Raw genomic sequence first — 27,064 nt, 5'->3', positions numbered from 1 at the left:
TATCCTTGGTATTTACTAATTCTGAAAGCCAAAGGTGGGCACAGGCCCATCCTAGACCTGTGAGAACTCAACAAGTTCGTGAAGAAGCTCAAGTTTCGCATGGTCTCTTTGGTTTCCATCATCCCTTCATTGGATCCAGGAGACTGGTATGCCACCCTCTACTTGAAGGACGCGTACTTTCACATAGCAATAACGCTGTCCCACAGAAAATACCTCAGGTTTGTGTTGAACAACACCCACTACCAGTTCACAGTCCTCCCCTTCAGCCTGTCAGCGGCTCCTTGAGTGTTCACCAAGTGCATGGCAGTCGTGGCTGCGTTCCTGCGCAGATGGCAGGTACAGGTGTTCCTGCACCTCGATGACTGGCTCATCAAGGGCCACTCCAGGTCTCAAGTGGAGACACAAGTCAACTTCATAAGATTGACGTTCAATGAACTGGGTCTTCTTCTGAATGAGGGGAAATCAATGCTGTTCCTGGTTCAGATAATAGAGTTTATAGGGGCAGTACTTGACTCGACACAAGCCAGGGCATACCTCCCAGAAGCAACGTTTCAGTCCCTGGGTGACATCATACGAGGTCTCAGGCAGTTCCCCACCACCACAGCAAGGAATTGCTGAAACTTCTAGGACACACGGCAGCCCGTACCTGCGTGGTGCGACATGCCAGACTTCAGTTGTGGCCAGTGTTGGTGTATCAGCCAGCCTGGGACAATTTGGACAGGGTCATGACCCTGCCCCGCCAGGTTCTCGACTCCCTCCCCTTCTCCAGCCCTCAGCTGTCTCTCTCCCTAGTGACGGATGCATCCTCACTGGATTGGGCTCCATTGCAGACGTGTTCCTCCTCCCATGGGGAGGCCATCTCCTCTACGTGTTTCCTCCTATCCCTCTTGTTCACAAGATGCTTGTCAAGATATGGAGGGAACAAGCTTCAGTGATATTGATAGCTCCAGCATCCGAACCTCGAGTTGCTGCACCTCTCAGCATGGAAGCTCCGTGACTGAACCCTATGGAGCTCTCCTGCTCTGTCTCAGTTAGACAAGTCCTCCTGGGCAGTAGAAAACTCTCCAACAGGGCTACCTACCTTGCTAGGGGGAAGAGATTTTCAGTCTGGTCCACACAGCATCATTGATCCACGACGCTCACCTCTGTGCCACTTATCTTCTCTATCTCAAGCAGCAGGGGCTGTCCATGTCGTCAATAAGGGTTCACTTGGCCACTATCTCTGCCTTTCATCCAGGTGGAGAGGGCCGCTCGGTCTTCACTAACCCTATGGTCAGCCGTTTCCTTAAAGGTCTCAACAGACTATACGCTCATGTCCAGCAGCCTGTCCCGGCTTGGGACCTCAGTCTAGTCCTTTCCAGACTCATGGGATCGCCCATTGAACCTTGGCAACATGCTGTCTGCTCTCTCTCTCATACAAGGTGTCGTTTCTGGTAGCGATAACCTCAGCCAGGAGGGATTCTGAGCTCAAGACCCTGACATCAGAGCCCCCTTACACTGTGTTCCATAAGGACAAAGTCCAGCTCAGACTTCACCCAGCTTTCCTCCCGAAGGTTGTCTCCCAGTTTCACACCAACCAGGACATCTGCCTCCCAGTGTTCTATCCTAAGCAGCACTCGAGCAGCAGGGAGCAGAGGCTTCACCCACTGGATGTCCGCAGAGCACTAGCCTTCTACATTGAGAGAATAAAACCATTCTGAAAGTCTGTCCAGTTATTCATGGCAGTGGTGGACAGAATGAAAGGTCTTCCTGTCTCTTCTCAACAGATTTCATCATGGATCACGTCCTGCATCTGTGAGTGCTACAACCTGGCAGGGGTGCCTGCTCCTCCGATCACTGCGCAGTCCACCAGGGCTCAGACCTCTTCAGTGGTGTTCCTGGTGCAGGTTCCCACCCAGGAAATCTGCAGAGCAGCGACATGGTCCTCCATACACACTTTCACCATGCACTAGGAAATCACCCAGCAGGCAAGGGATGATGCAGTCTTTGGAAGAGCTGTGCTACAATGAGTAGATAGCTCCGACACTACCTCCTGGACTTGGGCTTGTGAGTCACCTGATTGGAATGGACATGAACAAGCACTCTTAGAAGAAAAAAGGATTACTCACCTTCTCTTAACTGTTGTTCTTCGATATGTGTTGTTCAAGTCCATACCAATACCCACCCTCCTACCCCTTTGTCAGAGTAGCCAGCAAGAGGAAACTGAGGGGGTGGCAGGATGGCAGGGGTTTATATTGAGCGCCATAAAGATGCGACTCCAGGAGGCGCCCAGACCATCTTGATGGAGGCTGCTATGGGAAAAATCTTCCGGCTACCGTGCACATGCACACACATGCTTGGAATGGACACAAACAACACACCTCGAAGAACAACAGTTATGAGAAGGTGCGTAACCGTTTTTTCACGAGGCTCTCCTACTCTATCCAGGCCTCCTTACACCCTTGCTCCCAAACACGTGAAGCCAGTATGTAGAGATTGGCCAGGAAAACATTTCCATCTTGAATATGTACGTATGCACATGAATCCCAAAAGTCACATGAAAGGAAGTTTCATCCCAAACAGCCATGTGAACAAAAGCCTATGACATGGAAGTCAGTGGGATAGCTAACAACCATGGCCAGGTCCAATCACAATGCAGAATTTGAAGATAAATTCATGAATAATCATCCCCACCTCCATCCTAGTGCCAGTCTCCACTTTCATTTTGTTATCCCAGCAAGCTGTGGGGTGGGGTGGGATGGAAACCGTAGTTAGCACCATGGACAGCATCCACATCAATAGGTTGGTTGATTCTGCATCATTACCATGGACAATATCACATGGGGAGCCTTCAGGGTATCATCCAGGACCAGAGACAACACCACAAGGGGATGTCTTAGTGGATTGCTCCTCACAGGCAGCACCACATGGGGCACCTTGTTTCCCACCTTCAGAAGCTTGGGGATGCTTTTTTCTCCATCAAGGATTAATCATCCAGTTTTATATGAAAAGAAAGCCCTCTTGGTCCCTGACCTATTTTTTCCTGTACATTTTCCAGTGATAGGAATCCCCCAGGAAATGCACAATGTGACGTAAGCGTAATTACAGTGCAGAATGAAAGAATTAAGAGTGTGTGTGCATGCCCCTGTGAATATGTATCTGAGTGAGAGTTAAAGCAAGCCCTGAATGGAATAGACTGCTCAAAGCAATTTTTGAATCAAAGGGGAATAAAAAGATTCCATCTCTTGTTCAATTCAAACTAGAAAACGTGTCTGCACATTAACATTTTCTTAAAAGGGCTCTTGTGCTAAAGCGTAACAAGAATTGGTGCTTCAATCCCACTAAAGCTGTGGTTGCTTAAGCAGGGGAAGGAATGGGGGAGGGGTGCATGTCAGACTAATAAAGGAATTCAAGACAGGGTAAAGGACCATTTTTATTTTTTTAAACAATTAGTTATGTCCCTTGTTATATACTGGCCTTTTCTCCCTGAGATCTTTTGTGTTTTCAGTGAAATCTTGGCTTTTGCTCCTCAAAAACATGGGTGTTTCTATTAAAAATCTTAATAGAAACAATGTATTTGCAGGCTGCCAGTGAAAATGAGGGCAGCCCTGCAGGAGCACACCCTTTCCCAGTCAAGACATTTCTGGACTTGTGCTGCCAGTTCTCACTACCTTCCAACTCTAGGTGATGTCCCCCTCGGGGAAGGTAGGCCCCATTGCTATCTCCCACTGCTGTGAAATAACCTGGACACGTCACCCCCTCGACATTCTGTAAATGGCAATGAATTGTTCTGGCAAGCCAGAAGTGAGAGCGGGGACAGTTATGGGCCTGTTAACTGCTTCTTCCCTCTCCAGACTGACTGAGACCTTGTGGCCAGCAGCATATTCTTCACTCATTCCTCCTACAGAACTCCCATTGCCATCACTAGTTGTACCATGTGGATGAAGAGGGCAGAATATGCCCACATGTTCACAGTTTTACTAAAATCAGGTTTAGGGGTGCTCAGTACTGTAATAATAGGGATACCTAACCTAGCACTTTTCATCACTAGTGTCTTAGGGCTTGATCCTGTTCCCATTAAAGGCTATGGGAAAACTCACATTAGCTCTAATGGCAAAGGATCAAACCCTTAATGCACAAGTCTTTCACTTCTGGAGGCCTGGGTTGAAGCCCAGCATATGCCGCAAGGGCAATCAGCTTGATGTGCTCAGTCTAGGTTTACAGTAGAGAAGCCCAGGGTAGGAATAGCTGAGGGTGCTGCAGATCCAGAGTGAGGCACATGGGCAGTAGAGGGGAAAGAAGGACTGGAATATTCAGGGTGAGGGGGTAGGTAAGGACTGAAGTGCATTAGCATTACAGGGGATGCTTTCCCCAGTATATGCCTGGCTCGAGCTGGTGGGATAGGTTCCTCATTTTCAGGAGAAGTATAATTCATTGAAGATACAAGAAGCAGCTCTTTAAAAATGTCCCACCATGTCACCTAATGTCCCACCATTAACTCTCATGAGGTTCATTGTGAACTAAGCAAAATGTCAGAGGTGTGTATTTGTGCCCAAGGCATTTCACAGCATCTACCAAGCACCCCTGCCTTGTGCTCAGCTTCAGCTGAGTGTTGATGCTGTTTTCACAGAAGTGGCAGAGAGGAAGCTGACCATCGAAGAGGAGGAAGCCAAGAGGATTGCAGAGATGGGGAAGCCAGTGTTGGGCGAGCATCCCAAACTAGAGGTCATCATTGAGGAGTCCTATGAATTCAAGGTCAGTGCTGGGTACCGGGGCTCTTCATGAGGAGATAATAGTGTCACTGGAGAGGAAACAGCTGGAGGGAAGGGATATAGGTAGAGGCTTGAACAGAGAGGACAGCCATGAGAGAGAGAGGGAGTGGCCAAGGGGAAGAGAGAGAATGAGAGCGTGCCTGAAGAAAGAGGCCTAGCAGAGAGAGATTAAGGGAGAACCCGGAGGAAAGAGACACGAGGGAGCAGCCTCAGGAGAGATGAAGGGAAGGTGTATGAGCACCTTGTGGAGAGAGCAGGTAAGTTACCCCATTGACAGAGGAGGAGCAAGTGTCCTGAGATGATGGGGGACAAAGCAACCCCTATGGAGAGAGCACGTGAGGTGGAAATGCCTGGGGAGAGGAAGGATGGATGAGGGGCAGGGAGAAGCCTGAGGAGAATCTACACTGCACAAAGAGAAGGGCAGCTGCTTGGTTCTAGCCACCAGCCCCATCTTTAGGGGCTTCATCTTCCTGGCAGGGGGAGTGTCTGTTCCAGCCCCTGTGGAAGGGTGAGAGTGCTCCTCTCAGCACAGTGCTGAGTACCGTGTTCTCTCAGAACAGCACGTGGTGTCAAAGCTGGTTTAACTGCTGTGCATTTTTGTCCCATTGACAGAGTACCGTGGACAAGCTGATTAAGAAGACAAACCTGGCTTTGGTTGTAGGGACACATTCCTGGAGGGACCAGTTCATGGAAGCCATTACTGTTAGTGCAGGTGAGGGGACCTGAGGGTGCCCAGCTACAACAAGGTCACCAACCCTAAGGGAATGTACTAGCAAGACTTGGGTCTCTGAGCGCCTGTGTAAGCCAGCCTGAAACTGCCTCTGCTTCCTCAGTGGTGTTCAGCTCTAGTAACTCCATGTACTGCAAACATGCATGGATCATGGGTATCAGCTAAACCACGTGCATGAGATAGCAGGGATAGAAACCAGGAGCTTCAATTCTAAAAGCATAGGCCTCCCGCACCTAAGGGCTGGTCTACATAAAGATATAGTGCATGGCAAGCCACATCCAGGGCAGGAATGGATAGCGCACCCAGTCACTACGTGGACCTTGCTACTGCACACTACAAGTTCCATAGTGTACTTTGACCTACTGCTCAAAACACAGTCACTGGCTCAGAGAATGACACTGCAGCCTGGTGGTGACGGCACCCACCTAGGCAGTGGGCAATCCAGATGCCAGCCCTGCTCCAATGCCTGTTTGTTTAGACACAGTGAAACAGCTTCAACAGGAGAGATTGGGAGAGACCCTACCCCCTACCCCAAGACTATCCCATCTCTCAGATTAGAGCACCTTCCTGAGAGGTGGGAGACCTCCCTTTAAATCCTTTCTCCCCATCTGGCAAAGGAGGGAATTGAACCAGGTCTCCCACATACCAGGTAAGTGTTCTAACCACTGGGCTAATATTCCTAAGATGGGCAATGCTATCTCTTCTTCCTCTGGCTGTTTTGTGTGAAGTGAGGGAAGCGCCTGGCTCGTTCTCCCAGCTGTGGATCTCAAACAGAGCTAGGTGCCTCCCTGTATCCTAGATTTAGGAACCAAACTCTGTGAAGGGGCAGGGCTTAGGACAGTGTTTCCCAAACAGTGGGTTTCAGGGCTGGCATGGAGGGAAACCCCAGTGAAGTCGGAGAGCAAGCCTGCCTTGCGCTCACCTTACAGAGGTACGGTGATTCACAGTGATTTTCTAGACCCCCCCCCACCAAAAAAAAAAGTGGTGAACTGTGACACTCAGCATTGCAACACCTGTGGATTCAGGCCTTAGTGCCCAGTTCCAGGAGGTCCTCAGCACTCTCATTGCAATTCAGGGTGCTCAGTAATTTGCAGGATTAGGTCCCTAGTTTGCAGATTCCAGGAACGCATTGCAAACAACAGAGACTAATACAGTGAAACACAAACTAAAACCCCTTAATGAACCAACAGCTGGTGGCCATGTCCCTTTCAAGCTGGCATCAGGGGAGTGACAGGATAGTGTGTGGTGCAAGGTCAGAGTGCAGCTTGGCCATTTGGTGCCTTGGAGTCCTCTTGGAAAGGGGTGAATTCCCAGCCAGCTATGGGGATGCGTTCCTGCACAGGCAGTTAGTGAGCCCCAAAGGCAACTTGTGATTCATGCATCTGAGAATGATGAGAAATAAAGGGGGGTGGGGAAGAAGGTACAGAGATGTCTGGGTTTCTTCTTGCCACTTCTTTCTATGCAGACATTCTCAGCCTCTCTCTCTCTATCCCTCACCCCCACCCATTTTCTCTCCTTCCCTCCTCCTATCTTTATTCTCTTTCTCCATCCCTGATAGAAAGACGGGATTGCTGCTCCACCCTGTGCCTCAGACTGTCTGCCCTTAAGAACTCAGAAGCTTGGTTAAAGCCCTTGCTCAGTATTTCCTGCCAAGCATACATTAGGGTGCTCAACCTCTGGGGCACCAGCTACTAGAGTCAGTGCTCACACCATGGCAGAATGGTGCTGCACCCAGCCGAAAACAGATTCATATGAGTCCAATCCAATGTTGTTAGTGCTTTTGTCATTGATTTTATTCTGGGAAGGAGAACAGTAGTATGGGAAATCCTTATACAATAGGCATTTTATTCCATCCACACTTCAATGAGCAAAGCCAGCCTTTGACTCTACAAAGGAATTGTCACAGAGGGTATTCACCCTAACACATTTATCCCTTTGGACATTTCAAGACACACATTCTCAAGTGCAGCATAAGGGTTAACAAAGCAGTCAGGCATCTGCAGAGATGCTAGTGCAGCTCCCTATAAACAGTGCACAGAGTGCCAGCTCTGTCATGTACTGCTTTTACGCAGTAGGTGCAGGGCTGCTACTAGCAGACCAGACTTCTATACCAGACAGGCTACAGGGCTTCCATCATGGAGAGAGACAAGAAATGTGTTCCCTTTAGGATACTTTAATGCACTGCCAGGTATTACTGTTACCAGCTCAGGCAAGATGTGTTAAACATGGTGCCATCTAGTGGCGGAACGTTATAAGATAGTTTAGCATTCCATCACATCTCTCCCTTTATGGTTTACATTAATACCATTTATAAAATGTACGGTATCTTTTAGTATTTATCGGTCTGTTAAGTGTCTCTGAATCATACTGATTTTTTAATTACACAACCCAGATGCATAACAACTTGGTCATCGGGCTGCTCATTAGCTGCAACGACCTGTCTCTGGTCAGTTTGGAATCTTGGCATCTTCTTGTTGTTCTGCATGCACCATCTGTAGGGTTTGCTCTGTCGATTGGTCCTTCTGAGGCACAAACTGTAGATGTTGACAGTTTCTGTTGAACTCTCCATTCTCAGTCTCAATCACATATCATCTGGGTGATTAATTCTTTTTCTTTAGGACAGCTGCAGTTCTTAATCCTTCTTCCCCATCCAGTTTGACACAAACACAGTCACCAGGTTCTAGACTTGGCAGTTCTCTAACTGAGAGTCATCTGTTGTAAAAGTGTTCATAAGTTCTTTTAGCCTTTTTATCCAATTGTCTGCTCTCTTTGTGTCTGGCCACTTTTTGGAGATAGATTCTTTTCTGAAGTTGGAACAGTAGTTCTGAGTTGTCTTCCCATCAGGAGTTGTGCTGGACTGTATCCACTAGCTTCTATGGATGTTGATGTGTATCTCAGAAGAGCAAGGAATGGATCTTCCTCCTGTAGGATTTTCTTAGTTGTCTGTACAGCTCTCTCAGCTTCGACATTTGCTTGTGGTTAATGTGGGTTGCTAGTAATATGAAAAATCATATTTTGTTTGGAAAAACAAATTCTGCTACAGTGAATTGTAGCCTCTTGTCCACCACTGGTCTGTTCTGACATACCAAAATGAGCAAAAATGCATTTGTTTCTCGATAATACTGAGACATGTTATGTCTTTCAAGTACATTCTTTCTATATACCTGGAAAAACAGTCCATTATAACCACATAATGATATCTTCTGAATTCACATAAATCTGCAGCTAGTCTCTTCTAAGGTCTGTCTGGCAGAGGTATTGTTATTAAAGGGATTTTTTTTGTGTGTGGTGTATTGGTCTGTGAGATCTGCAATGTTCACGTGCAGATACTTTATTCTTTATGCCCTTGCTGATGCCTGGCCACTACTCAGACTGGTTGGCCTGTTCACAGCATTTAGTTAGCCCTTGATGTCCTTTCTGGATGAAGTTTAAGATTTCTCCTCTCATTGCACTTGGAATTATGATGCAACCACCTTTAATTATGAGTCCATTTGTCCATGCACCAAAAAGTAGTCTCTTGTCACTTCCTTAGTGTCCTTTAGATACTTTGACCAGTTAGTCCTCATGTAACTTCGAGCTTCTTGAAGTTGTGTGTCTGTTGAGGTTGTTTTTTGTAGCAGGTATAGTCTGGTTTCTGACTCTGGTCAGTATGTGTCCATAGCATCCATGAATGCCTGTACATCATCTTCAAAAACATAGGTAATTGAGTGTGATGCTGGGCTTCATGACAGAGCGTCCATGTAATGGGGTTCACTCACCACTCTGGTGCCTCCTGCTGGTTGTCATGGGAATTAGCTCTGCATGGTAGTGTGCCCTCTACGGGTGGTGTCTCACCACTGTCACTCCTGCTTTAGGACCTACATCTCTCCAAGGACTGTGGCGTCTACTTCAGTGACACAGTCCTCCAGCTGAGCTACACTATGTGCTCCCCACTTCTAGGAGACCTGCAGGCCGCTGTTCAGCCACTTCACTTAATGACAACTGCAGCAAATTCTCTGGCCACTTCCTTGTGGCCCTAGCATCCTCTTGCCCTTGCCTCAGGGCCTCAGCCTGCAAACCCCAGCAGCCAGCCAGGAGCTGTCTCTAACTCCCCCAGTCCCTGCTCGCAGCACTGCTCTGTCCAGGGTGCTGGCAGTTCTCTCAGCCCTCCAGAGAGACAGTCCCTCCTCCAGGGGCTCCCAGCAGAGAACTGCCTTCCTCTGCTCTGCAGCTCCCTTTTTATATGGGCCTGCTTGGCCCTGATTGGCTGCTCCCTTCAGCCCTTCTCTGATTGGCTGCCTCCAGCACAGCCTCCCTAGGGCTGCTTTTAACCCCTTTTCTCCCAGTGAGGGGCAGCCACCCCATCACAGCCTGCTACTACCAGATTTTTCCGCAAGAACATATTTAGCAATTGGGTTACGAATCCTGCAAGGTGTTCATACAGTATATGATTCAGCATTGTCTCATAGGGTTATTTGTACTGCATCTCCTTTCAAAAGTCCGATCTCACCAAACACGTTGTCAAATTCTTCCACCTTTCACTCTAAGCACATCATGGCTGCCGCGTTGCTGCTGGGAAGTCTGCTGGTCTTTTATCTTTTGATAACATATACTCTGAATGCAAATCTTTTGTTTTTGTAAGTTGTTTCTATGGTGAATTGGCCCATGCTGTTAGAATACCAGCAGGGCTAGTCAGAGCTGTATCAGGTGATTTCAGATCTGGGTGTTTTGAAGGTAAATATATGTACCTTCTGATATGACCATCATATCTCCTCCTGAGTCAGTTTTCAGGGCAATATCTTTCCGTTAACATTCAGTCTTGCTCTCCAAATGGCCTCTGTGTCATCACATTGATCGATCCCAGAAATAATGGCTCTTGGCTATCTGTAGCAGTCAGTTCCCTGACTGTCTTACTATGGCAAACAGCTGCAAGATGTCCATATTTTTTGCATTGATTATATCTTGCATTTTTGGAGGGCCACACATCTGTTGGGCTATGGATATTTCCACATCTTGAGTGTTTAGTCTGAAAGGTTTTGTAGTTAGTCTGGATCTTGTCCAATATTGCCTCTTTTAGAAGTCATGCTGTGTCTCTTTACTGCCTTATTTCCAGTTTGAAATTGTCTGGCTTCAGCATCCAGCCATTGGTTCCTGTTATGCCTTTCTCTGCTAGACTAAAGAGCCCTTTAGTACTTGGTATTTTCTCCCCATTATGGTAGTTATACACTGTAATGAAGTCAAAAGAAGCAGCCCAGGCCTAAGAAGGAATGGTTTTGATCCATTGACCTCTGGCTTATGGGCCTGCCATGCTTCCTCTATGTAGAAGAGCTTAGTTCCTAGTGCAATCACATGGTTCCTTAAAAAACAGGCAGCAGTCCTTAAACCCAGGAACCAACTACGGTTCAAATCCTCTCCTTGGGGCAATTCTGAGACTGCCTACACTAAACACACATTACTGGTTGGACAGCTTTTGGAAGTTTTGTCTTGAGTGCCAATAGCATTGTATGGAGAAATGGTGGCAACTTTTGTAGTTACAGTTGAGTGGTGCTTAATCTACTTACGTTTGGTCACCGGAGCTTAGCGCTCCCTTGCTTCAGAGTAAGTGGATATGCGGTCCTCAGCATTTGGCCCAGTCACAGTTATTAGATTTGTATGAGTAGCTTTATTATGAGTAACAATGAAGATACCATAACAATAGGAAGAGACTGAACATAGGAAGCATCATGTTGGAATAGCCTAATTGTCCGCCTAGTTTGGCATCTTGTGTCAGGAACTGGCCTGCGTCAGATTTTTCAGAACATATAAACCCCCCTATATAATGCACATAGATATGTTATTCTGTAGAATGAATGGAAAACTTCCTGACCTCTGCTGGTGATCAGACCGTGCCCAGAAAGATGGGGATTAAGAGCCCTTGTAATTTTACCCAGCCTTCTTGCAGATATTATTCTCAGTTTATCAGTTTCTACTTTTTTTGTCGATATTATTTAGCTTTGTGCCTCTGTAATGCCAATCAACAGTGAGTTCCACAGACTAATTATGTGATGCATAAGAAAGTATTTACTTTTATTACTGTAAAATGTGTTGCCTTTCAATTTCAAGTGCTCACTTATGCTTGTCATCTGAGAGGGTAAATAGGAATGCCTATCTGGCCTTCACTATTTTCATGATGCTGTCTGCATTGCTATGGTGATAAATATGGTCAAATCCTCTGTGTACCGGTACAAGAACAACATTAAGGACATTAAGAGATGATTCTGTGATTGCTGATCCACTTTCAAATACCTTGATGCCATTTCAAGGCAATCCCGATATTATCCTCAGCATCTTCCCTACCTCCCTCAATAAACACAGGAAAGCAGAGAATAGGTGAAGCTGGCAGAGGAGTTTATTTGCTCCAAATAAACAAGCACTAAGGAAAACTTGTGTGTACTTAAATGTTCTAGTATACAGAGAGATAGCCAGCAGTCAACTGCTGCTAAAATTTCAAAAGCCACATCTGGATTGGCATCTCCTAGCATGCCAATGTCCCAGGAACAGCCCCTCAGATGCTCCTGCTGTGCTGCTGAACCTATAGTTCCTATCATTCCATTGATAGCATCAGAATGTTAACTGGCGGGGGGTAACACTGCAGGCATGGTGGAGAACAGCTGGAGAGGGGAAAGCTGGTTACACACTCTCTTATGCAGCAAATATTCAAGATCAGGAACATTAGCAGGCAAATCATTGGTTGCCCGTCACCTCCTGGGCAGCAGGTCCTTTGCTGCTGAGTTCTTAAGGCTGTCACAGAGAGCCCAGTGTCAACAGCTCATTCCTTCCCCTCAGGCAGTAGTTAGTGTTCTCCCCTGATCCCTCACTGATTGAATCCTAGCTGTGGCCTAGATGATACTGTTAAAGGTAATACCACTGTTTCCTGGTTTGACCTCTTCTTTTTGAAATCCATTCAGACAGCAGCCAGGCTTCCATCCCCATTGGCCAAATATGCGATTTAAGTTCTTGTCTGTGTGATTTTAGTGAATTTTTGCTGTTGCAATAAGGATCAATAGAACATAATCCATGTGACTTCAGCTTATAAAATGCTGCAGTGTTTGGAAACCTGGGATTTCACAGAGCCCACTAGTGATCTGCTTTCTTGTCTTGCATTGCTTGCAGCGGGTGATGAAGATGAGGATGAGTCTGGTGAGGAGCGCCTGCCATCCTGCTTTGACTACGTCATGCACTTCCTGACCGTCTTCTGGAAGGTGCTCTTTGCTTGCGTGCCACCCACAGAGTACTGCAATGGCTGGGCCTGTTTCGTGGTGTCCATCATGATAATTGGCATGCTCACTGCTGTCATTGGGGACCTCGCTTCCCACTTCGGCTGCACCATTGGCCTCAAGGACTCGGTGACTGCTGTTGTCTTTGTGGCCTTTGGCACCTCAGTACCAGGTGAGGAGGCCAAGGGCAAAAGTGTGGTAATAGGAGAAAATAATGGCTAGCACCTCTATCCTAGCCCATTGGTCAGGAGCAGCAAATCCGAGAGGGGCTCAGCCCCTCCATCCCACAATCCTTTGCGTGGGTAACTTTGGTGTTTCAGGAACCACTAGTTCTTGCGATGCTGTATGGGATGTGAAATCTGATTGGGAACTGGGGCTCAGGGAGGAATGAGAGTAGACTCACGCCCCTTTACCCGGGCAAAAGCTGGCTGACCCCCTGGGGTTTAGGGTGCACTGGGTGAGAATCTCTGAGAACTGTGGTTTATTTATAGGTTTTTGGATTCTGTCTGGTTTTGGAGGGGTTGCGGGGGGGCATGTGTTTTGAGGGGGTTTGTACGGGTGAATGATAGGGGACTTGACAGTGACTGTACCGTAAACCAATATCCTCTGCTCATAGCCACTGACCAGACACAGGGGGACAGCTGCACCCTTGCTGTGCCAACAGGGACTTAGACATCATGTGTTTGTACAGAACCTACTATAACAGGGTCCTGGTCCATGACTGGGGCTCTAGGAGCGCTAGCAATACACATAATTGGTAGTAATAATAATACTGATGACGACCAATGGGGACTGTCCTTCTCCATTGCCACTGGCAGTGGTGTCTCTACAGCTATGTCTACACTGCCATGGGAGGTAGGATTGCACCTTGGGTAGGCATACCCACACTAGCTTAATTCTAGCTGCTGTGGCTAAAAATAGCAGTGCAGCCATGGCAATATGCACCCCAGCATGGACTAGCAGTGCGAGTACGAACCAGGAAGGCTTGTACAGCCTGTGCTGAAGCCCACACAGCCATGTCTTCACAGCTAGTTTTAGCCATGCTAGGCAGAATAATGCCAGCCTGGCTGTTCCTGCACCGGCTGCAGTCACACTCCGATTGCAGTGTAGTCAGCCCCTGAATTAGCTTCAGTTCTGAGAGGCTACTGCTAGGCAAAGCTGCCAAAACAAGTGGCAGCAAACGGCCACTGGGGACAGAGTTGAGCCCTGTTTATATCTAGTCAAATAATCTACTATAGTTCTAGAGCACCAATTCCACTCAGAAATAAGTCCACCTCTTCATGTCCCCATCCCCATTATGGGTGTATGTTCATGAAAGTGCTATCCACTAGCCCCCCTCAATCCAATACATACACAGGTCTCCTATCTAGCAGCAACTTATTATGCTATCTTGGGCTCAGCTGGAATACTGCCTCGTTCGTGGGCAGTATTTACAGTGCCAGCCTCCAGCACTTACTCCTGCTAGTGGCTGGAAGAGGAGCCATAAGCACCCTTCTGGCTGGAAGGTTGAGTGCCACAGCCTGTGTTACCAGCAAAAATGAGTTGGGCACAGTACACTGGGTGCAAAGAGCAAAATGAAGGCCAGGACAGGCCTATAAAAGTCTGGCAACCTGGTGCACCAGTCTAAGGAGAAGGTGCTAAAATGGCATGAGACCATTAAGAGGACTCACTACCAGGGCCATTCTCAAACTGCTTCTCTGCAACTACAGAGATCTGGCCTCTGTCCCCCTCAGAAAAGGGTGTCCTTATTTCAATTCAGCTTCAGCGATCCATGCCTGCTCTCCTGCCTTAAAAACCGCCAGGGCCCCCAGCTTTGGGCAGCACCATTTCATTATTATTGTTAATTCACATCTCTCCCTTCTAGACACTTTTGCCAGCAAAGCAGCCGCCATCCAGGATGTGTATGCTGATGCTGCCATCGGCAACGTCACGGGCAGCAATGCCGTCAACGTCTTCTTGGGCATCGGACTGGCATGGTCCGTGGCTGCCATCTACTGGGCTTCCCAGGGACAAGAGTTCCATGTGTCAGCGGGCACGCTGGCCTTTTCCGTCACGCTTTTCACCATCTTTGCTTTTGTCTGCATCAGTGTCCTGCTGTACCGGAGACGGCCTCACCTCGGAGGGGAACTAGGAGGCCCCAAGGGGTGCAGACTTGCCACAACTTTGCTCTTTGCGAGCCTGTGGCTCCTGTACATTCTTTTTGCCACGCTGGAGGCCTATTGTTATATCAAAGGGTTCTAAGCCGCGGAGAGATGATGAAGTTGGGGGGGAAGGATCCCCCTCCTCTGTTACCTCATTGGACACCAGTCCTCCAAGTGTTGTTAAACCAGAAGTGACAGCTGTCTGATTCCACAGTTGCCCAGATAGGAGGACAACTGGGCTGCAAGAAGGGCAAAATTATCATGAAACAAAAGCAAGTTAAAAAATACAAAATGAATTTAAGGTATTTAAATAAATCAAACAAAATAAACCCAGTCACTGACCCCAGTCAGTGATATTGAGACTCTTCAGCCACCTTCAAAGATCACATTTTCTTTATTTTATAGTTTTCTTTTTTCTCTCCTCCATTATGAAATGATGTCATGTATTTCTAAATAGTTTGAGAATTACAGAAATAAGTTGGATCAAGGTTTTGCGGGGGAGGGGAGGAAACATTGCTTTAAGTTTTTTTCTTCCTTTAAATAGACAAAAAAAAATGTTAAAAATCAAAACCAAAAGCTTCAAGCTGCCATCAGTGCTGGAGTTGAACCATGCATTTTTTTGAAGCCACAAAAACAATGTCATAGTCGAATGACTCGCTGTTATCTGTTTCTCCCTTTAAGTATATCATGAGACTGATGTATTTCAAATGCAAATACAAACACACACGCAGGAAAATACAATGTTGAAAGCTGGAGCATAGAGCAACCCACGCACCAGCCTGGGATTTAAAAAAAAAAAAAAAAAAGACCTCTAACATAATATGTATCCTGTATATTTTGAGTATGGCATCTCTTTGTGAAAAAAACCTTAAAACCTGTGGTACTGCAGGGAGAGGAATATATGTTCATTTAGAAAAGGTAAAGAAATGAACAGATACACAGACATAACCTGCAATGTGGAAAACAGGGAGCTAGGGAAACCAGGGCACGTCCCTTAGGATCATAATGGTATTGTGTTTGATTTGTGGGAGGGCAGCAGGGTGTTCCTTTTTGCTTTAAAGTGAAGGTGAATTCATGTAAATAATTTGCTGTTCTCACGTTTTGGTGCATACAAGAAACTTTGAGGCATAACATGCCACTCAAAGGTTTCTAAGCATCATCTTAAAGGGTTTACTTTGTCCTTAAAAACACACATGCTTACCAAAGGGAAAAGGATCATGATGCCTCTTCATAACGCCTCTCTTGGCATCAGGGCCAGTTGATTTCCCTACATCTTTAAGGCCAAGTATGTCCTAATGGATGATGACCCACACCTAGTTACTGTAATTCACTGGGTTCAGATATGCTGAGCGAAGATGACACCAGTCTCTTTTTCGGGGGAAAAACCAAAACCAAATCAAAACCATATGACAGTATTTTTCCAGTGCAAGGGTCATTTCCCATTTTGATTTGTATCACGTCTGCCAATTTGCTCCTTTAACACCCTGTTATTACAAGGATCAGTGCTCCATTCGTGGGCTTTGCTAGGTTGAGAGGTACAGTATGGTCTTAAAAACTGCCACAGATCTTAGGACTTCTGTGTCATCTTAAGTACATTTTAGAAAAGCACCCTTTTAATTTTAAGTGCATTTTTTTAAAGAAAAAATGAAAAGGGGGAATACAAGCAAGATCTTGTATCATGAATTATATCAACAGCTGCAAATTGAAATGTTGGGTTGGGTAAAAAAAAAAAGCTATACTTATATCTATATAAACATATTATCTATATACAGATTTCTTAAGTGCAAGAACTGGAAGAGGGCATTGCAGCTTCATTCTTTTTAAAGTGTTTTTAAGATGAAGATGTTTTCTTCTGTCAAAAACTTAGGTACTGTAAAGGGAAGTGTCTTCTTCATAAATTTCACACTCATTAAACAAACCTGGAGCATTAGTGTAAACTAGGAAATGGAAAGAGGCCCTTCTCTACCTGTCTTTTCATAAGAGTGAGCCAATGCGCTGATAATGCCTTAAAGGCCGGGCAAAAGCACACAGAGGGAAAATAGAGATGGGACTGAGAATTGTGTTATTTTGTTATGGAAAAGAAGATGAAAAATGATCTCAGATGTACGGAAGAGCATGAAAATTATCCTTAATTGACAAATGAAATATTTATTTTCGTACAGATGTGTATCAAGTATATATAAAAAGTGTGAGGGGGAAAGAAAGATTCTTCTCTCTGATATGATACGAGCAGTGGGCACTTTGTCTGTTGAAACTAGCAGTGGGCGAACAATAAAAGGTGTGAATCCAATAAGCACCCAAGTTTTCTGAATGCTTATCCTCACTTTATCAGAGCTTTTTGGGTCTGCAACATCAGGCAAGAAAACTTATGAGAAAAGGTTGCCTACTGAGATTTTCAGTACATCTTGCTTCCAGAATGCCAAGAAATACAAGATCAGCTTTTGTTAACTTATTTCAACATTGCAACTCTCATCCTGGCTCTGACCCTGCAAGCAGAAGTGCAAGAAATTAAAAACAAAGGTTTGAAGAAAAAAAAAACTTAGTTTGAATTTGGGGCAGAGGTTCAAATGGGTTCTTATTTTATCCAGACCGGTTCTCCCATTCCTAGTTGAAACCTGGCTTGGGTATTTGAAATGCAGTTATGTTGCTTGTGCTGTATCAAACACATGCTTTTCATCTGCTTCTTTATTAAGATCACTTTGTCGGGGGGTGAGGGAGGGTTAGCGGGAGGAGTGAGGACTACGCTAGTGCCAATCTCATAGTTACTTTGCTGCCCTTACATACACAGAAAAACTGCTCCAGGCCAATAACATCTGGGGAGTGTTTCTTTCTTTTCTTTTCTTTTTTACATCATTAAAAAAATACAAGAAAATAAAAACAAAATCTTTGTTGCCTTTTTGTTTTGTTTTGTTTTTGTTCTGGAAATTTGCATGGAAGCATTTGTACTTTTCCTCCTCTCCCCCCCCCGCGCCTTCCTTTCCCCCTTTCTCCCCCGTTTGTCTCAATTAGATTTTGCAGGAATAAGCCGCCTAAAGTTGCATCATGGATGTTTTGTACACCGGAGACCTCACTTCTTCATTAGTTAAAGCTCGCTGGTTTCATTGCCATTTTTTCTGCCAGCTTCATGTCTCAGTCTGGAAGAAAAGCCGCTTTCCTCTTTCTGTTGCCTTGTTGCTTTTTAAATCACACTCTACAGTTCCTTACCCATTCATACAAGTTCCTTCTTTTCTCCTTCCCTGATTGCTGGATGAGACGGCTCCTCTGTTGCAGGTTGTATGGGGCTGCAGCGTTCATATGGGCATCAGGAAGAAGTGTGTGGGGAATCAAAACAGCTAGTCTGCTCCTACTGATTATCGATGACTCAGGAACACATTCTGAGCAGATCTGAAAGTTAAAGGAGTGGGTTCCAAATAATCGGGTGCGATTTTTTTTTCCTCTTGGAGGTACTGCAGGAAAACTGGTAAATCCCTCTTACCTGTAAGGACCCCAAAAGCATTTGAATTTCTTCATACAGCTGCTGAAACTATGCCTACTGCCAGAATGGATTTTGATTGGAGAAGCAGGCTTGCTTGGTTTGACAGATGAATAAATACTAAGACCAGTGATAATATTTTTAATGCCAAGTAGATCAAAGTGCTTTGCAAAGCAACAGCTAGAGATTAAAATGGCATCACGCAATTGGGCTGACCAAGATTTCAAGCCTCAAAAAGAGGCCTCAATGCTATGCAAGAGTGTCCCAGTGCGGTGACAGGGATTTCACAGAAACCATCAGCACTCCCATTGACCCCTGAATAAGTGTAAGAAACTTGGCCTAGTCAGGTTCAATTTAGCCTTATTTTGAAAACAATTTTGTAACTAGGCTTTACTTTCCCCTATCCATAGGGGAGCTAGTGTGTCACTGCAATAGCACCCCCCTGCCCAGCAGAGTGTTGCACCAGAGTTTGCCTGATATGGCGGGGCAGTCAGGGCCTCCTGCCCGAGTCTCTATGGTAGCCCTTGTCTGGGCTGTGAAAGTGTTAGCCTCAGTCCTCATGGGTTGTGTGGGTTTTCTCCTTATACTTGGCTGGTGTCAGCTGGTCCTGATGCTTGGGAGTCTCAAAATCCCTAAGTCTCCCAGCGGAACCCAGGCACGTCCACGCCACTGGATTTCAGCTCAGGGCCCTTAAACCAGGCAAAATCAAGGCTCAATAACGCCTGTTATGTCCTGAGCGCTAACCTCCCTCCCTTGGTTTCTGTAGGCAGCTCCAGCCTGTAGGGTCAGGCATCCTTTCACCACGTGGCTTCTCAGCTGCTTGCTGGCTGGAGTTTCTTCTCCTGCCGGTTTGCTCCTTTGGCAGTCCTCCCATCCTTCTGCTGCCCTGTTCTTTTATTCTCCTAGCTACTGTGAGGCTGCCAATCAGCTTTGACTGGCAGTGCTGACATGAGCCTGTTGGTTGTCAGGCTAGGATGAGGTGTATACACTCATGATACCATATAAACCCAAATGAACACTATGGTCATTTTACCATAGACAGTAGTGGATTAATTCAGTGCCCGAAGCACATGTCATTTGCATGCTCGCTACGTGCTATTTTGCTGCAAAACACATACGGCAGGGTTTTTCCCAGTCATTGTCTCTTTTTTGATCCTCTGCACAGGAAGATTTTTCAAATAAAAGGCAATGCCCAGGATTTTTCTAGAGCAGACCCGGCAGCTCAGAAAGTCGGTCTGCTTCCTGATTGGTCCTTGCCTGCATCTGCACGTGATTGGGCCCTTGCAGCTACTAGATTTTTTCCCACTGAGGCCCAGGCTCCCAGCTCTGGGGTGGGGGAGGGGGAGGAGAGCCCTGCCGAGAGGTGTCGACATGACTGATGGCTGTTGCTGTGTCTCAGGTCTGCACCAACTACTCTGGTACTCTGATGGAGTGACACTGCCCCCCCCCCCCATCTCAACAGTGAGGCCCCAGGTACACATGCCAGCATCCCACAGGTATCCCTCTCACACAGCCCAGGTACCTCCTCGTAGTACATACGCCCACCTCCAGTACCCACCCAGGTGCCCCTCCCCGTGCCCACACACATAGCTGGCAACCCTCGCAGTACACATAACCACTGCCACAACCTCCAGGTAACCTGCCCAGTATGTGTATATGCGCGCACACACACACACACACGTAATCCTCTCTCCTCACATGCCCGCCTCCAGTAGCCTGCCAGGTAACCGCCCCCCCCCCACCCCGCCATTACATATAGACCCCTTCCAGCCCCAGCCAGATATGCCTCCCAGTACACAAAGCCAACGATACCCTCTCAGTACACACACCCTTCCAGCACCCCCTCAAGTACACCTCTCAGGGTGTGTGCGCGTACACACTGACACAGAGCACCTCTCCCAGTACACATTATCCCTTCTTCAAAAGCCTCCCCCCCGCCCCCCGGTACCACCCCACACCCATTACACAAACATCCTCCAGTACCTCGCCTAGTACATAGAGCTGCCAGCCAGGATCACCCAGCTACCCCTCACAGTACACATAAACCTCCCCCCAGGCAACCCTCTCAGTGTGGGCGCGCGCACAGCGCCCCCCCCCCCCCAGTACCCCTTCCTTTACATACAGACTCCTCCGAGGCCCACCTAGGTACCCCTTCCCGTACACAAACACCCCACTATCATCCCCTAAATACTCCTCACAGTACACAGTCATCTCTTCCAGCACGTATGTATGTGCGTGCGTGCATGCGTGTGCGCGCAAAACTTCCCTGCAGTATTCCTGCCACCACAATACTCCTCACAGTACATACATACAAAGCCCTCCACACACACACCAGTACATATCCACCACCACCACCACCACCCTTCACAGTATCTACATCGCTACCCCAGTGTAATGTGACCCATTACAACACGAATGCAGAACTAATGTGGTAAAGCAGTGCTCCCGGGGGGGGGGGGGGGGCGCAGTACATGCCAGCGGATCAAAGCGAGTTCACTATAATGCAGTTTCACCTCTAACGCAGTAAGTTTTTTTTGGCTCCCAAGCACAGCATTGTATTGGGGTAGAGGTTTGTGCGCACGCACGCACGCACACCATGAACCCTGCCAGGACACTGCCCCCTGCCCCCATCACCCCCAACCAATTACACACACCAACATGCCCCAGTTAGTTAACCCCCCCCCCACACACACACAACCTAGCCTCTTCCAGCGCCCTCCCCACCCTGCTCCCACTCCCAATATAGCCCTCTGTAGGGAGTAATAGGAGCCTATATAAGAAAAAGCCCCAAACAAGCACTCCTTCCAGCACCACCAAGTACCCCATCCAATATACATACACTCCTCCAGCAACCCCCCCGGATGCTCCTCTCAGTTACACAGACCCCATCCAACACCACCAGGCACCCCTCCCACAACCCATATACCACTGCTAGCATTCCTCGTGCACATGCGCACACACACAAAAAAAACTCTTCTATCACCCTGCCCATTATGAAAACATTCCCCGCCCCAAGCATCCGCCAGTTACCCCTCCCAGTACACAAACACCCCTTACCAAAACACCCTCGCAAATACCTATCCTAGTGCACAACCCTCCCATACCCGGGACATATACACCCTTTCCAGAACCACCCCATGTTCGCCTCCCAGTGAGCACACAACCCTCCTGCATCCCCAGTACACAAACATGCCTTCCAGCACCTCCCCCCGACACACACACACACACACACACACACACACACACACACTCTCTCTCTCTCTCTCCCCCCCCCCAGGGTAGGGTGACCAGACAGCAAATGTGACTAATCGGGACAGGGGTAATAGGAGCCTGTATACGAAAAAGACCCAAACATTGGGACTGTCCCTATAAAATCAGGACATCTTGTCACCCTAGCCACACCCCTTTCAGCTCCCACCAGGTACATCTCCCAGTACCAACCCTCTCATCCTCCAACACACACAACGCAGTACAAAAACACCCCTCTAACATCCGCCCCCCCCAATGTAATCCTCACTGTACATGTACACACCACCCAGCACACACTAGGCAGCCCTCACAGTGTACATATGGCATACCAACAGACCCCGGCTGTCAGCAGGTAGGATTGAACCTTGGCGGAGTGGGGAGCCTCTGGAGCTTAGTGCATGAGCGGCTAGCACCTGAGCTAAAAGCAAGGCTATAGCGCAAAGTCGTGCGCTGAGATATGTCTGATAATTATGTTCTTTACTGTAGTTTCAAGCAATTTGCGTGGTAGTGAAATGAGGCTTATTGGCCTGTAATTGCCGGGATCACCTCTGGAGCCTTTTTTTAAAAAAATTGTGTTACATTAGCTATCCTTCAGTCATCTAGTACAGAAGGTGATTTAAATGATAGGTTACATACGACACTTAGTAGCGCTGAGTTTTTCTGCTCTTTTCAGAGCCTGGATGTAGTAAAACAAAGTCCCTCAAAGAGGTCTAGCTGTGCTTAGAGTCACTCATACCAAGAATTTTAAAATAATACATAAAGGTGAATCTTTGACAAAAGGTCCCTTTTCCTGAGCAAACTAGAAAAGTCCCCCGCATAGCACCAACCATTTTGAAAAAACCTCTTCTAAAACGGTTCCAAATTTAAACATGGATTTACTAACTGTGGGTATGTCTACACTTGAAATTTTTATTGTTTTAAATGTTATTCTGTACTCTTCCCTCCACCATCTCGCTTTTTGCATCTTAACTGTGCAATGTCCTATCTTATGATCAATGTACATGAGGGTAATGATTACACCATTAGTACATATTAACAATCCACTGACAGGAATTCCTTTAAAGCATTAATAATTTAAACTCATTTAATTGGAATAAGTTGACAGATTTTTCCAACAAGATTTTTTGTTTGTACATGAAAATCTTCAAGTTCTCTAATAAAGAAATCTAGTGTAGTGTTCATAGATTGTGTATGGAGATTCAGTTAGGACTTTAGAAGATCAGAATATATTGTTGTGACATACCAGGGTACAATCCAGACTAATAAGCAGCTATGTCACACCTGCCTTGCAACCTTGGGTGCCTTAGGATGCCTTGCTGAAGGAGTTCCCACTCACAAACAGCCTTCCAGTATGCAAGCCACACTCTGAGTGTATGTGTGGTAGCTGCGGCCTGCCAGCCACAATTGGATTATACCCTGGCTCTCAACACCCTAGGTTATACTGCAGGATGACCCCAACACACACACAGTCTTAGATTCTCCTCCTTCTCTGCCCCAAAATGTGTGTGCCCTGTACTGCCCAGCCTTCTCCTGGACAATACAAATTATATAAAGTCTGTTATTTCTTTATTAGAAATAATATGCACATAACTTGCCACCTCAAGTAGACTTTCCCAGGCACTTCAATTTAAACACAGTGGATTAGATAAAAAGTTTATTAACTACAAAGAGATAGATTTTAAATGAGTACAAGTAATAAGGCATAAAGTCGGAAATGGTTACAAGAAAAATAAAGATAAAATGCAACTAGCGGCTAATTTAACAAACTGTTATATTCAAAGCAAAGTTTTCTCACCATATGCTTTCAGCTGTCTTGTGGACCAAACTTCTTAGGTCAGGACCCCTTCTCACAGAATCTAAATAACACTTCTTTTGTCACTTCAACTGCTGTGAATGTGCTGGGCATGGGGGAGAGAGAGGTGCCCCTTGGGGTCAGGGCCGGCTCTAGGTTTAAAAAGAGGGCTGGAATGCCGCCCCTTGAAAAGGAACGCCCCAAGCACATGCTTGGAACGCTGGTGCCTAGACCCAGCCCTGCTGGGGGTGTTTGTCCTTACTTTTTATAATTTCCGCCCCCGTCCCTTGAAAAACATTTTCAGTTGGGTACCAGGAGACAAAGTCTATGGGGAGGGATGTTCCCTGCTGCTTTTTCCTCACCTATTTGAGCTTCCTTTGTCTCCCCTCTTGCTTGATGAGTGTTTTACTGCTTTAAATGCAAATTAAGCATAGCTCACATTCCTTTGTTTGAGACAGACCTGTTTGCCAACCTCGGGTTGGAACCTGAGTTAATAACACCATATAGTGGACTCTCATAACTGTTGCATACAATGTTGCAACACACATTTTATCAAGACAATAATGACCAGCAAATTATGAGTTTTCAAATGATACCTCACAAGGCATTCGTTGTACAGAGATTATTACAATAGTGTGTAGGGTGTGGACACAGCGGTACAATCTGTCACAATCATTTATTACAGATTCAGCTCAGGAACTCAGAGTCTGGGGTCATTGCTCAGGGGGCTGTCAGAACTGTTCGCACTTCCCCCTAATGTATTTATTCAGCTAAGCTAGATACAGTCCTTAAAGGGACAAACTCAAATCTCTCCTTTTCCAATTAAAGAACTTATTCAGCTTAAATCAAAACTACATCTGTCACTCTATATACACTTAAGCTTGGCCTGTTACAGCTTTAACTATTCCCAATTAGTCTCTGAGGTTTTCTATGCAGGCTGGTGATCTGCGTGACAACAGTACTGTCTCTGCTTCAGTTGGTCCAGCCGTCTGCTGTTCTGTCACATGCTCCACTTCCCTTTCTGTTTCACTCACTGAAGTTTCCTCTTTAGCCTCCCTCTCTTCTGGCACATATTGCTGATGTCTTCTGTTTCAGCACTAACTGGTTGCCCATCAATCAATACTTGAAATTTCCTGCAAACATGCACCAAAGCTGAACTTTCCTTCTCAATTTGTGCGTATTGACACAGTTTTAGTGAGTGCTCTGGAAGCATATACCACTGGTCTCCAGTGTTCATCACACTTTTGCAGTAAAGTTGCCCCCTATGCTTTCCTTTGAGGCATCTGTGGATACTTAGTCTGTTTCTTGCAATCATCAGATCGAGGGATAGGAGTCTTAATTAGCTTCTCAAGTTTTCAAATTCCATGTCTAGATTGGCATCCCACGGCCATTGATTAGTTTTGTGCAAGAGTGCTCTAAGGCTGCTGATTTTAGCATCCCAATTACGTACATACTTTCCCACAAACTTGACCACCTCTAAGAATCTTTGCACTCCTTTGTCTACTGGAGATTACGTTTTTAATTGCCTGAACTCTGTTAGATCTATTTGGACTCCATGTTCTGTGAGACTCTCTCTCAGGTGTGTGATATCTCGAACATGAAATTTACATTTCTGCTTGTTTCATTTTTAATCCTACTGCCCTAGCCCTTTCCAGTGCTCTCTGTAACCTGTGGGCATATTCTTCCCCATATTAGAATATCATATTCTTTATCTTCAAATATTTGTTGCACTGTTTGCTGAAATGTCTCTGGTGCAGATCTTAAATCAAATTGCAATCTGCAAAAGCAGTGTCTTTCATATGGTGTATTCAAAGTACATAAATACATGCTACTGTCATCTAAGGGGATTTGCCAAAATCCTGCTGATGCATCCTACCTGGGAAAATATTTAGCACCAGCCATTTCTCCAAAACTCGCTTCCCTAGGGGGCATGTGCTCTTTTAAGTTCTCTAGGGTCTAAGCGCATAGTAAGGGTTCTGTTTTTCTTTTCTACAATTACTAAGGAATGAACCTATTCTGTAGGTTCTTCTACTTTCTTGATGATCTCTAGTGCCACTAATCAATCTAGTTCCTCTGAGTTTTTTTCCTCAGGGCTAGAGGAACACTCCTAAGGGAACATACGATGGGACAATTGGGCTCTGCCAATTCAATTTGCTATTCTGTTGGCAGTTTTTCTATGCCCTTAAAGACATCCTGAAACTGCTCCTCAATACCTGAGTTCCCTTACCCCTCTAATGAGTATCGTATTTGTACTAGCCCTAGAACTTGACATGTTCTCAACCCCAGTACAGGTATTTTGTTTTTCTGGCACAATTACACATTTTTTCAGTCTTATTTTTCAGCTTTCCCTCTAGTTCATGCGTCCAGAGTAGGAATGAGCTCTCCTCTGTAAACCCTTGACTTCAGTGGTCTATTGTCAATGTACTCACTTTTTTTCTTTAAGCCCTATAAAACATATTGTTACCACATTTGCTTGAGCACCAGTGTCTACTCTGAAAGTCACAAAAGTTCCAATCATTTGGTGCAGTGACTTCATTCAAAGCTCCTAAAGAAAACTTTTCTTCTGTGCTGCCAGCACTATCCTTCTCCCGGCGCACAGCATGCATACATTGTTTCTTTTTTGTGCATCTGCTGTTCCTGCTTGCACAGTCTTGCAAAAGGATTGAATTTGTTTTACTTGTTGCCACATTGTCCAAAGGCAGGAGATTGCTGAGGTCTGTGTTTGCTTCCACCAATTGTGCAATGTTGTCCTCAATAATCTCCTTTCTTGCAGGTTTGTACATTTCTGCTCTGCCTTTGGGCCTTTCAATTCCGTCCATCAAAGCAGTGTTTTGTTTTCCCTCCAAAAGTAGTCTTACTGTCTCATCCAGGTTCAAATCTGGATCTTCCAATCATAGGTGCCGGCTCTGTGGGTGCTCCTGGGTTGGAGCACCCACAGGAAAAAAATGGTGGGTGCTCAGCACCCACCAGCAGACCCTATAACAGAACCTCCTTCTCCCCACAGTGTCTCCTGCCTGCCGTCAGGCCCCACCAATCAGCACCTCTCTCTCCTTCCCAGTGCCTATTGCATGCCCTGGATCAGCTGTTTTGCAGCATCAGGAGGCACTGGTGGGGGGGAGCGAGGGCGCAGCATGCTCAGGGGAGAGGGAGGAACTGGGTAGGGAAGGGGTGGGGAAGAGGTGAGGCAGAGGTGGAACAGGGATGGGAAGAAGCAAGGTGGGGGTGGGGCCCTGAGGGAAGGGGTGATGTGGGGCAGGCCCTGGACAGAGCCAGTGGGAAGCACCCCCCAACAGATTAGAAACTTGGCGCCCATGCTTCCAATGGTCTTTTTCTAATCTTTGGGTCTTAAATAGCCATCTCTATCTGATCTCTGGTTACTGACTCTGTGAGCTGTCCTTAATTACACGTTTGGCTCAACAGTTTGAAGAATTTATATTGGATGTCAAATGACTCTCCTCCTCTCTGAGTTCTCATGTGACATCTGTGTCTTTCAAAAGTTTAATTTCTCTTGGGCGTGCAGTAGTCTTCAGGCTTGTGAAGTACCATCTGATAGCATGCTTGCATTGCCTGACTTAAGTGCACACAATTATAAACATCTAGCACTTCGGGCCACACAATATTCTTAAAAAGAGTTCCTTTCTGCTTATCTTCTTTTTCAACAAAGCTGCTTACTGGCATATACAGGCTGAACCTC

The 27,064-nt window shown here is 46.3% G+C and overlaps 1 protein-coding gene across 4 annotated transcripts in view; it reads left to right on the top strand.

Moving 5' to 3' along the window:
- The window catches only part of SLC8A3 (solute carrier family 8 member A3), a 214,254-nt gene extending 197,764 nt beyond the window's left edge, over positions 1-16,490 (top strand). For all 4 annotated transcript variants that reach the window (XM_050953470.1, XM_050953467.1, XM_050953468.1 and 1 more), the window contains 4 exons: positions 4,610-4,734; positions 5,364-5,463; positions 12,613-12,888; positions 14,581-16,490. In XM_050953470.1, coding sequence (XP_050809427.1) covers positions 4,610-4,734; positions 5,364-5,463; positions 12,613-12,888; positions 14,581-14,957 — 878 coding nt within the window. In that variant the 3' untranslated portion in view covers positions 14,958-16,490. The remainder of the gene's footprint in view (positions 1-4,609; positions 4,735-5,363; positions 5,464-12,612; positions 12,889-14,580) is intronic.
- Positions 16,491-27,064: the final 10,574 nt, after the last annotated feature.

The sequence above is a fragment of the Gopherus flavomarginatus genome, chromosome 5 (assembly GCF_025201925.1).
Source record: "Gopherus flavomarginatus isolate rGopFla2 chromosome 5, rGopFla2.mat.asm, whole genome shotgun sequence".
Taxonomy (NCBI): domain Eukaryota; kingdom Metazoa; phylum Chordata; order Testudines; family Testudinidae; genus Gopherus; species Gopherus flavomarginatus.
Note: the sequence above shows the minus strand (reverse complement) of the source record. Positions and strands in the feature narration are given on the sequence as shown.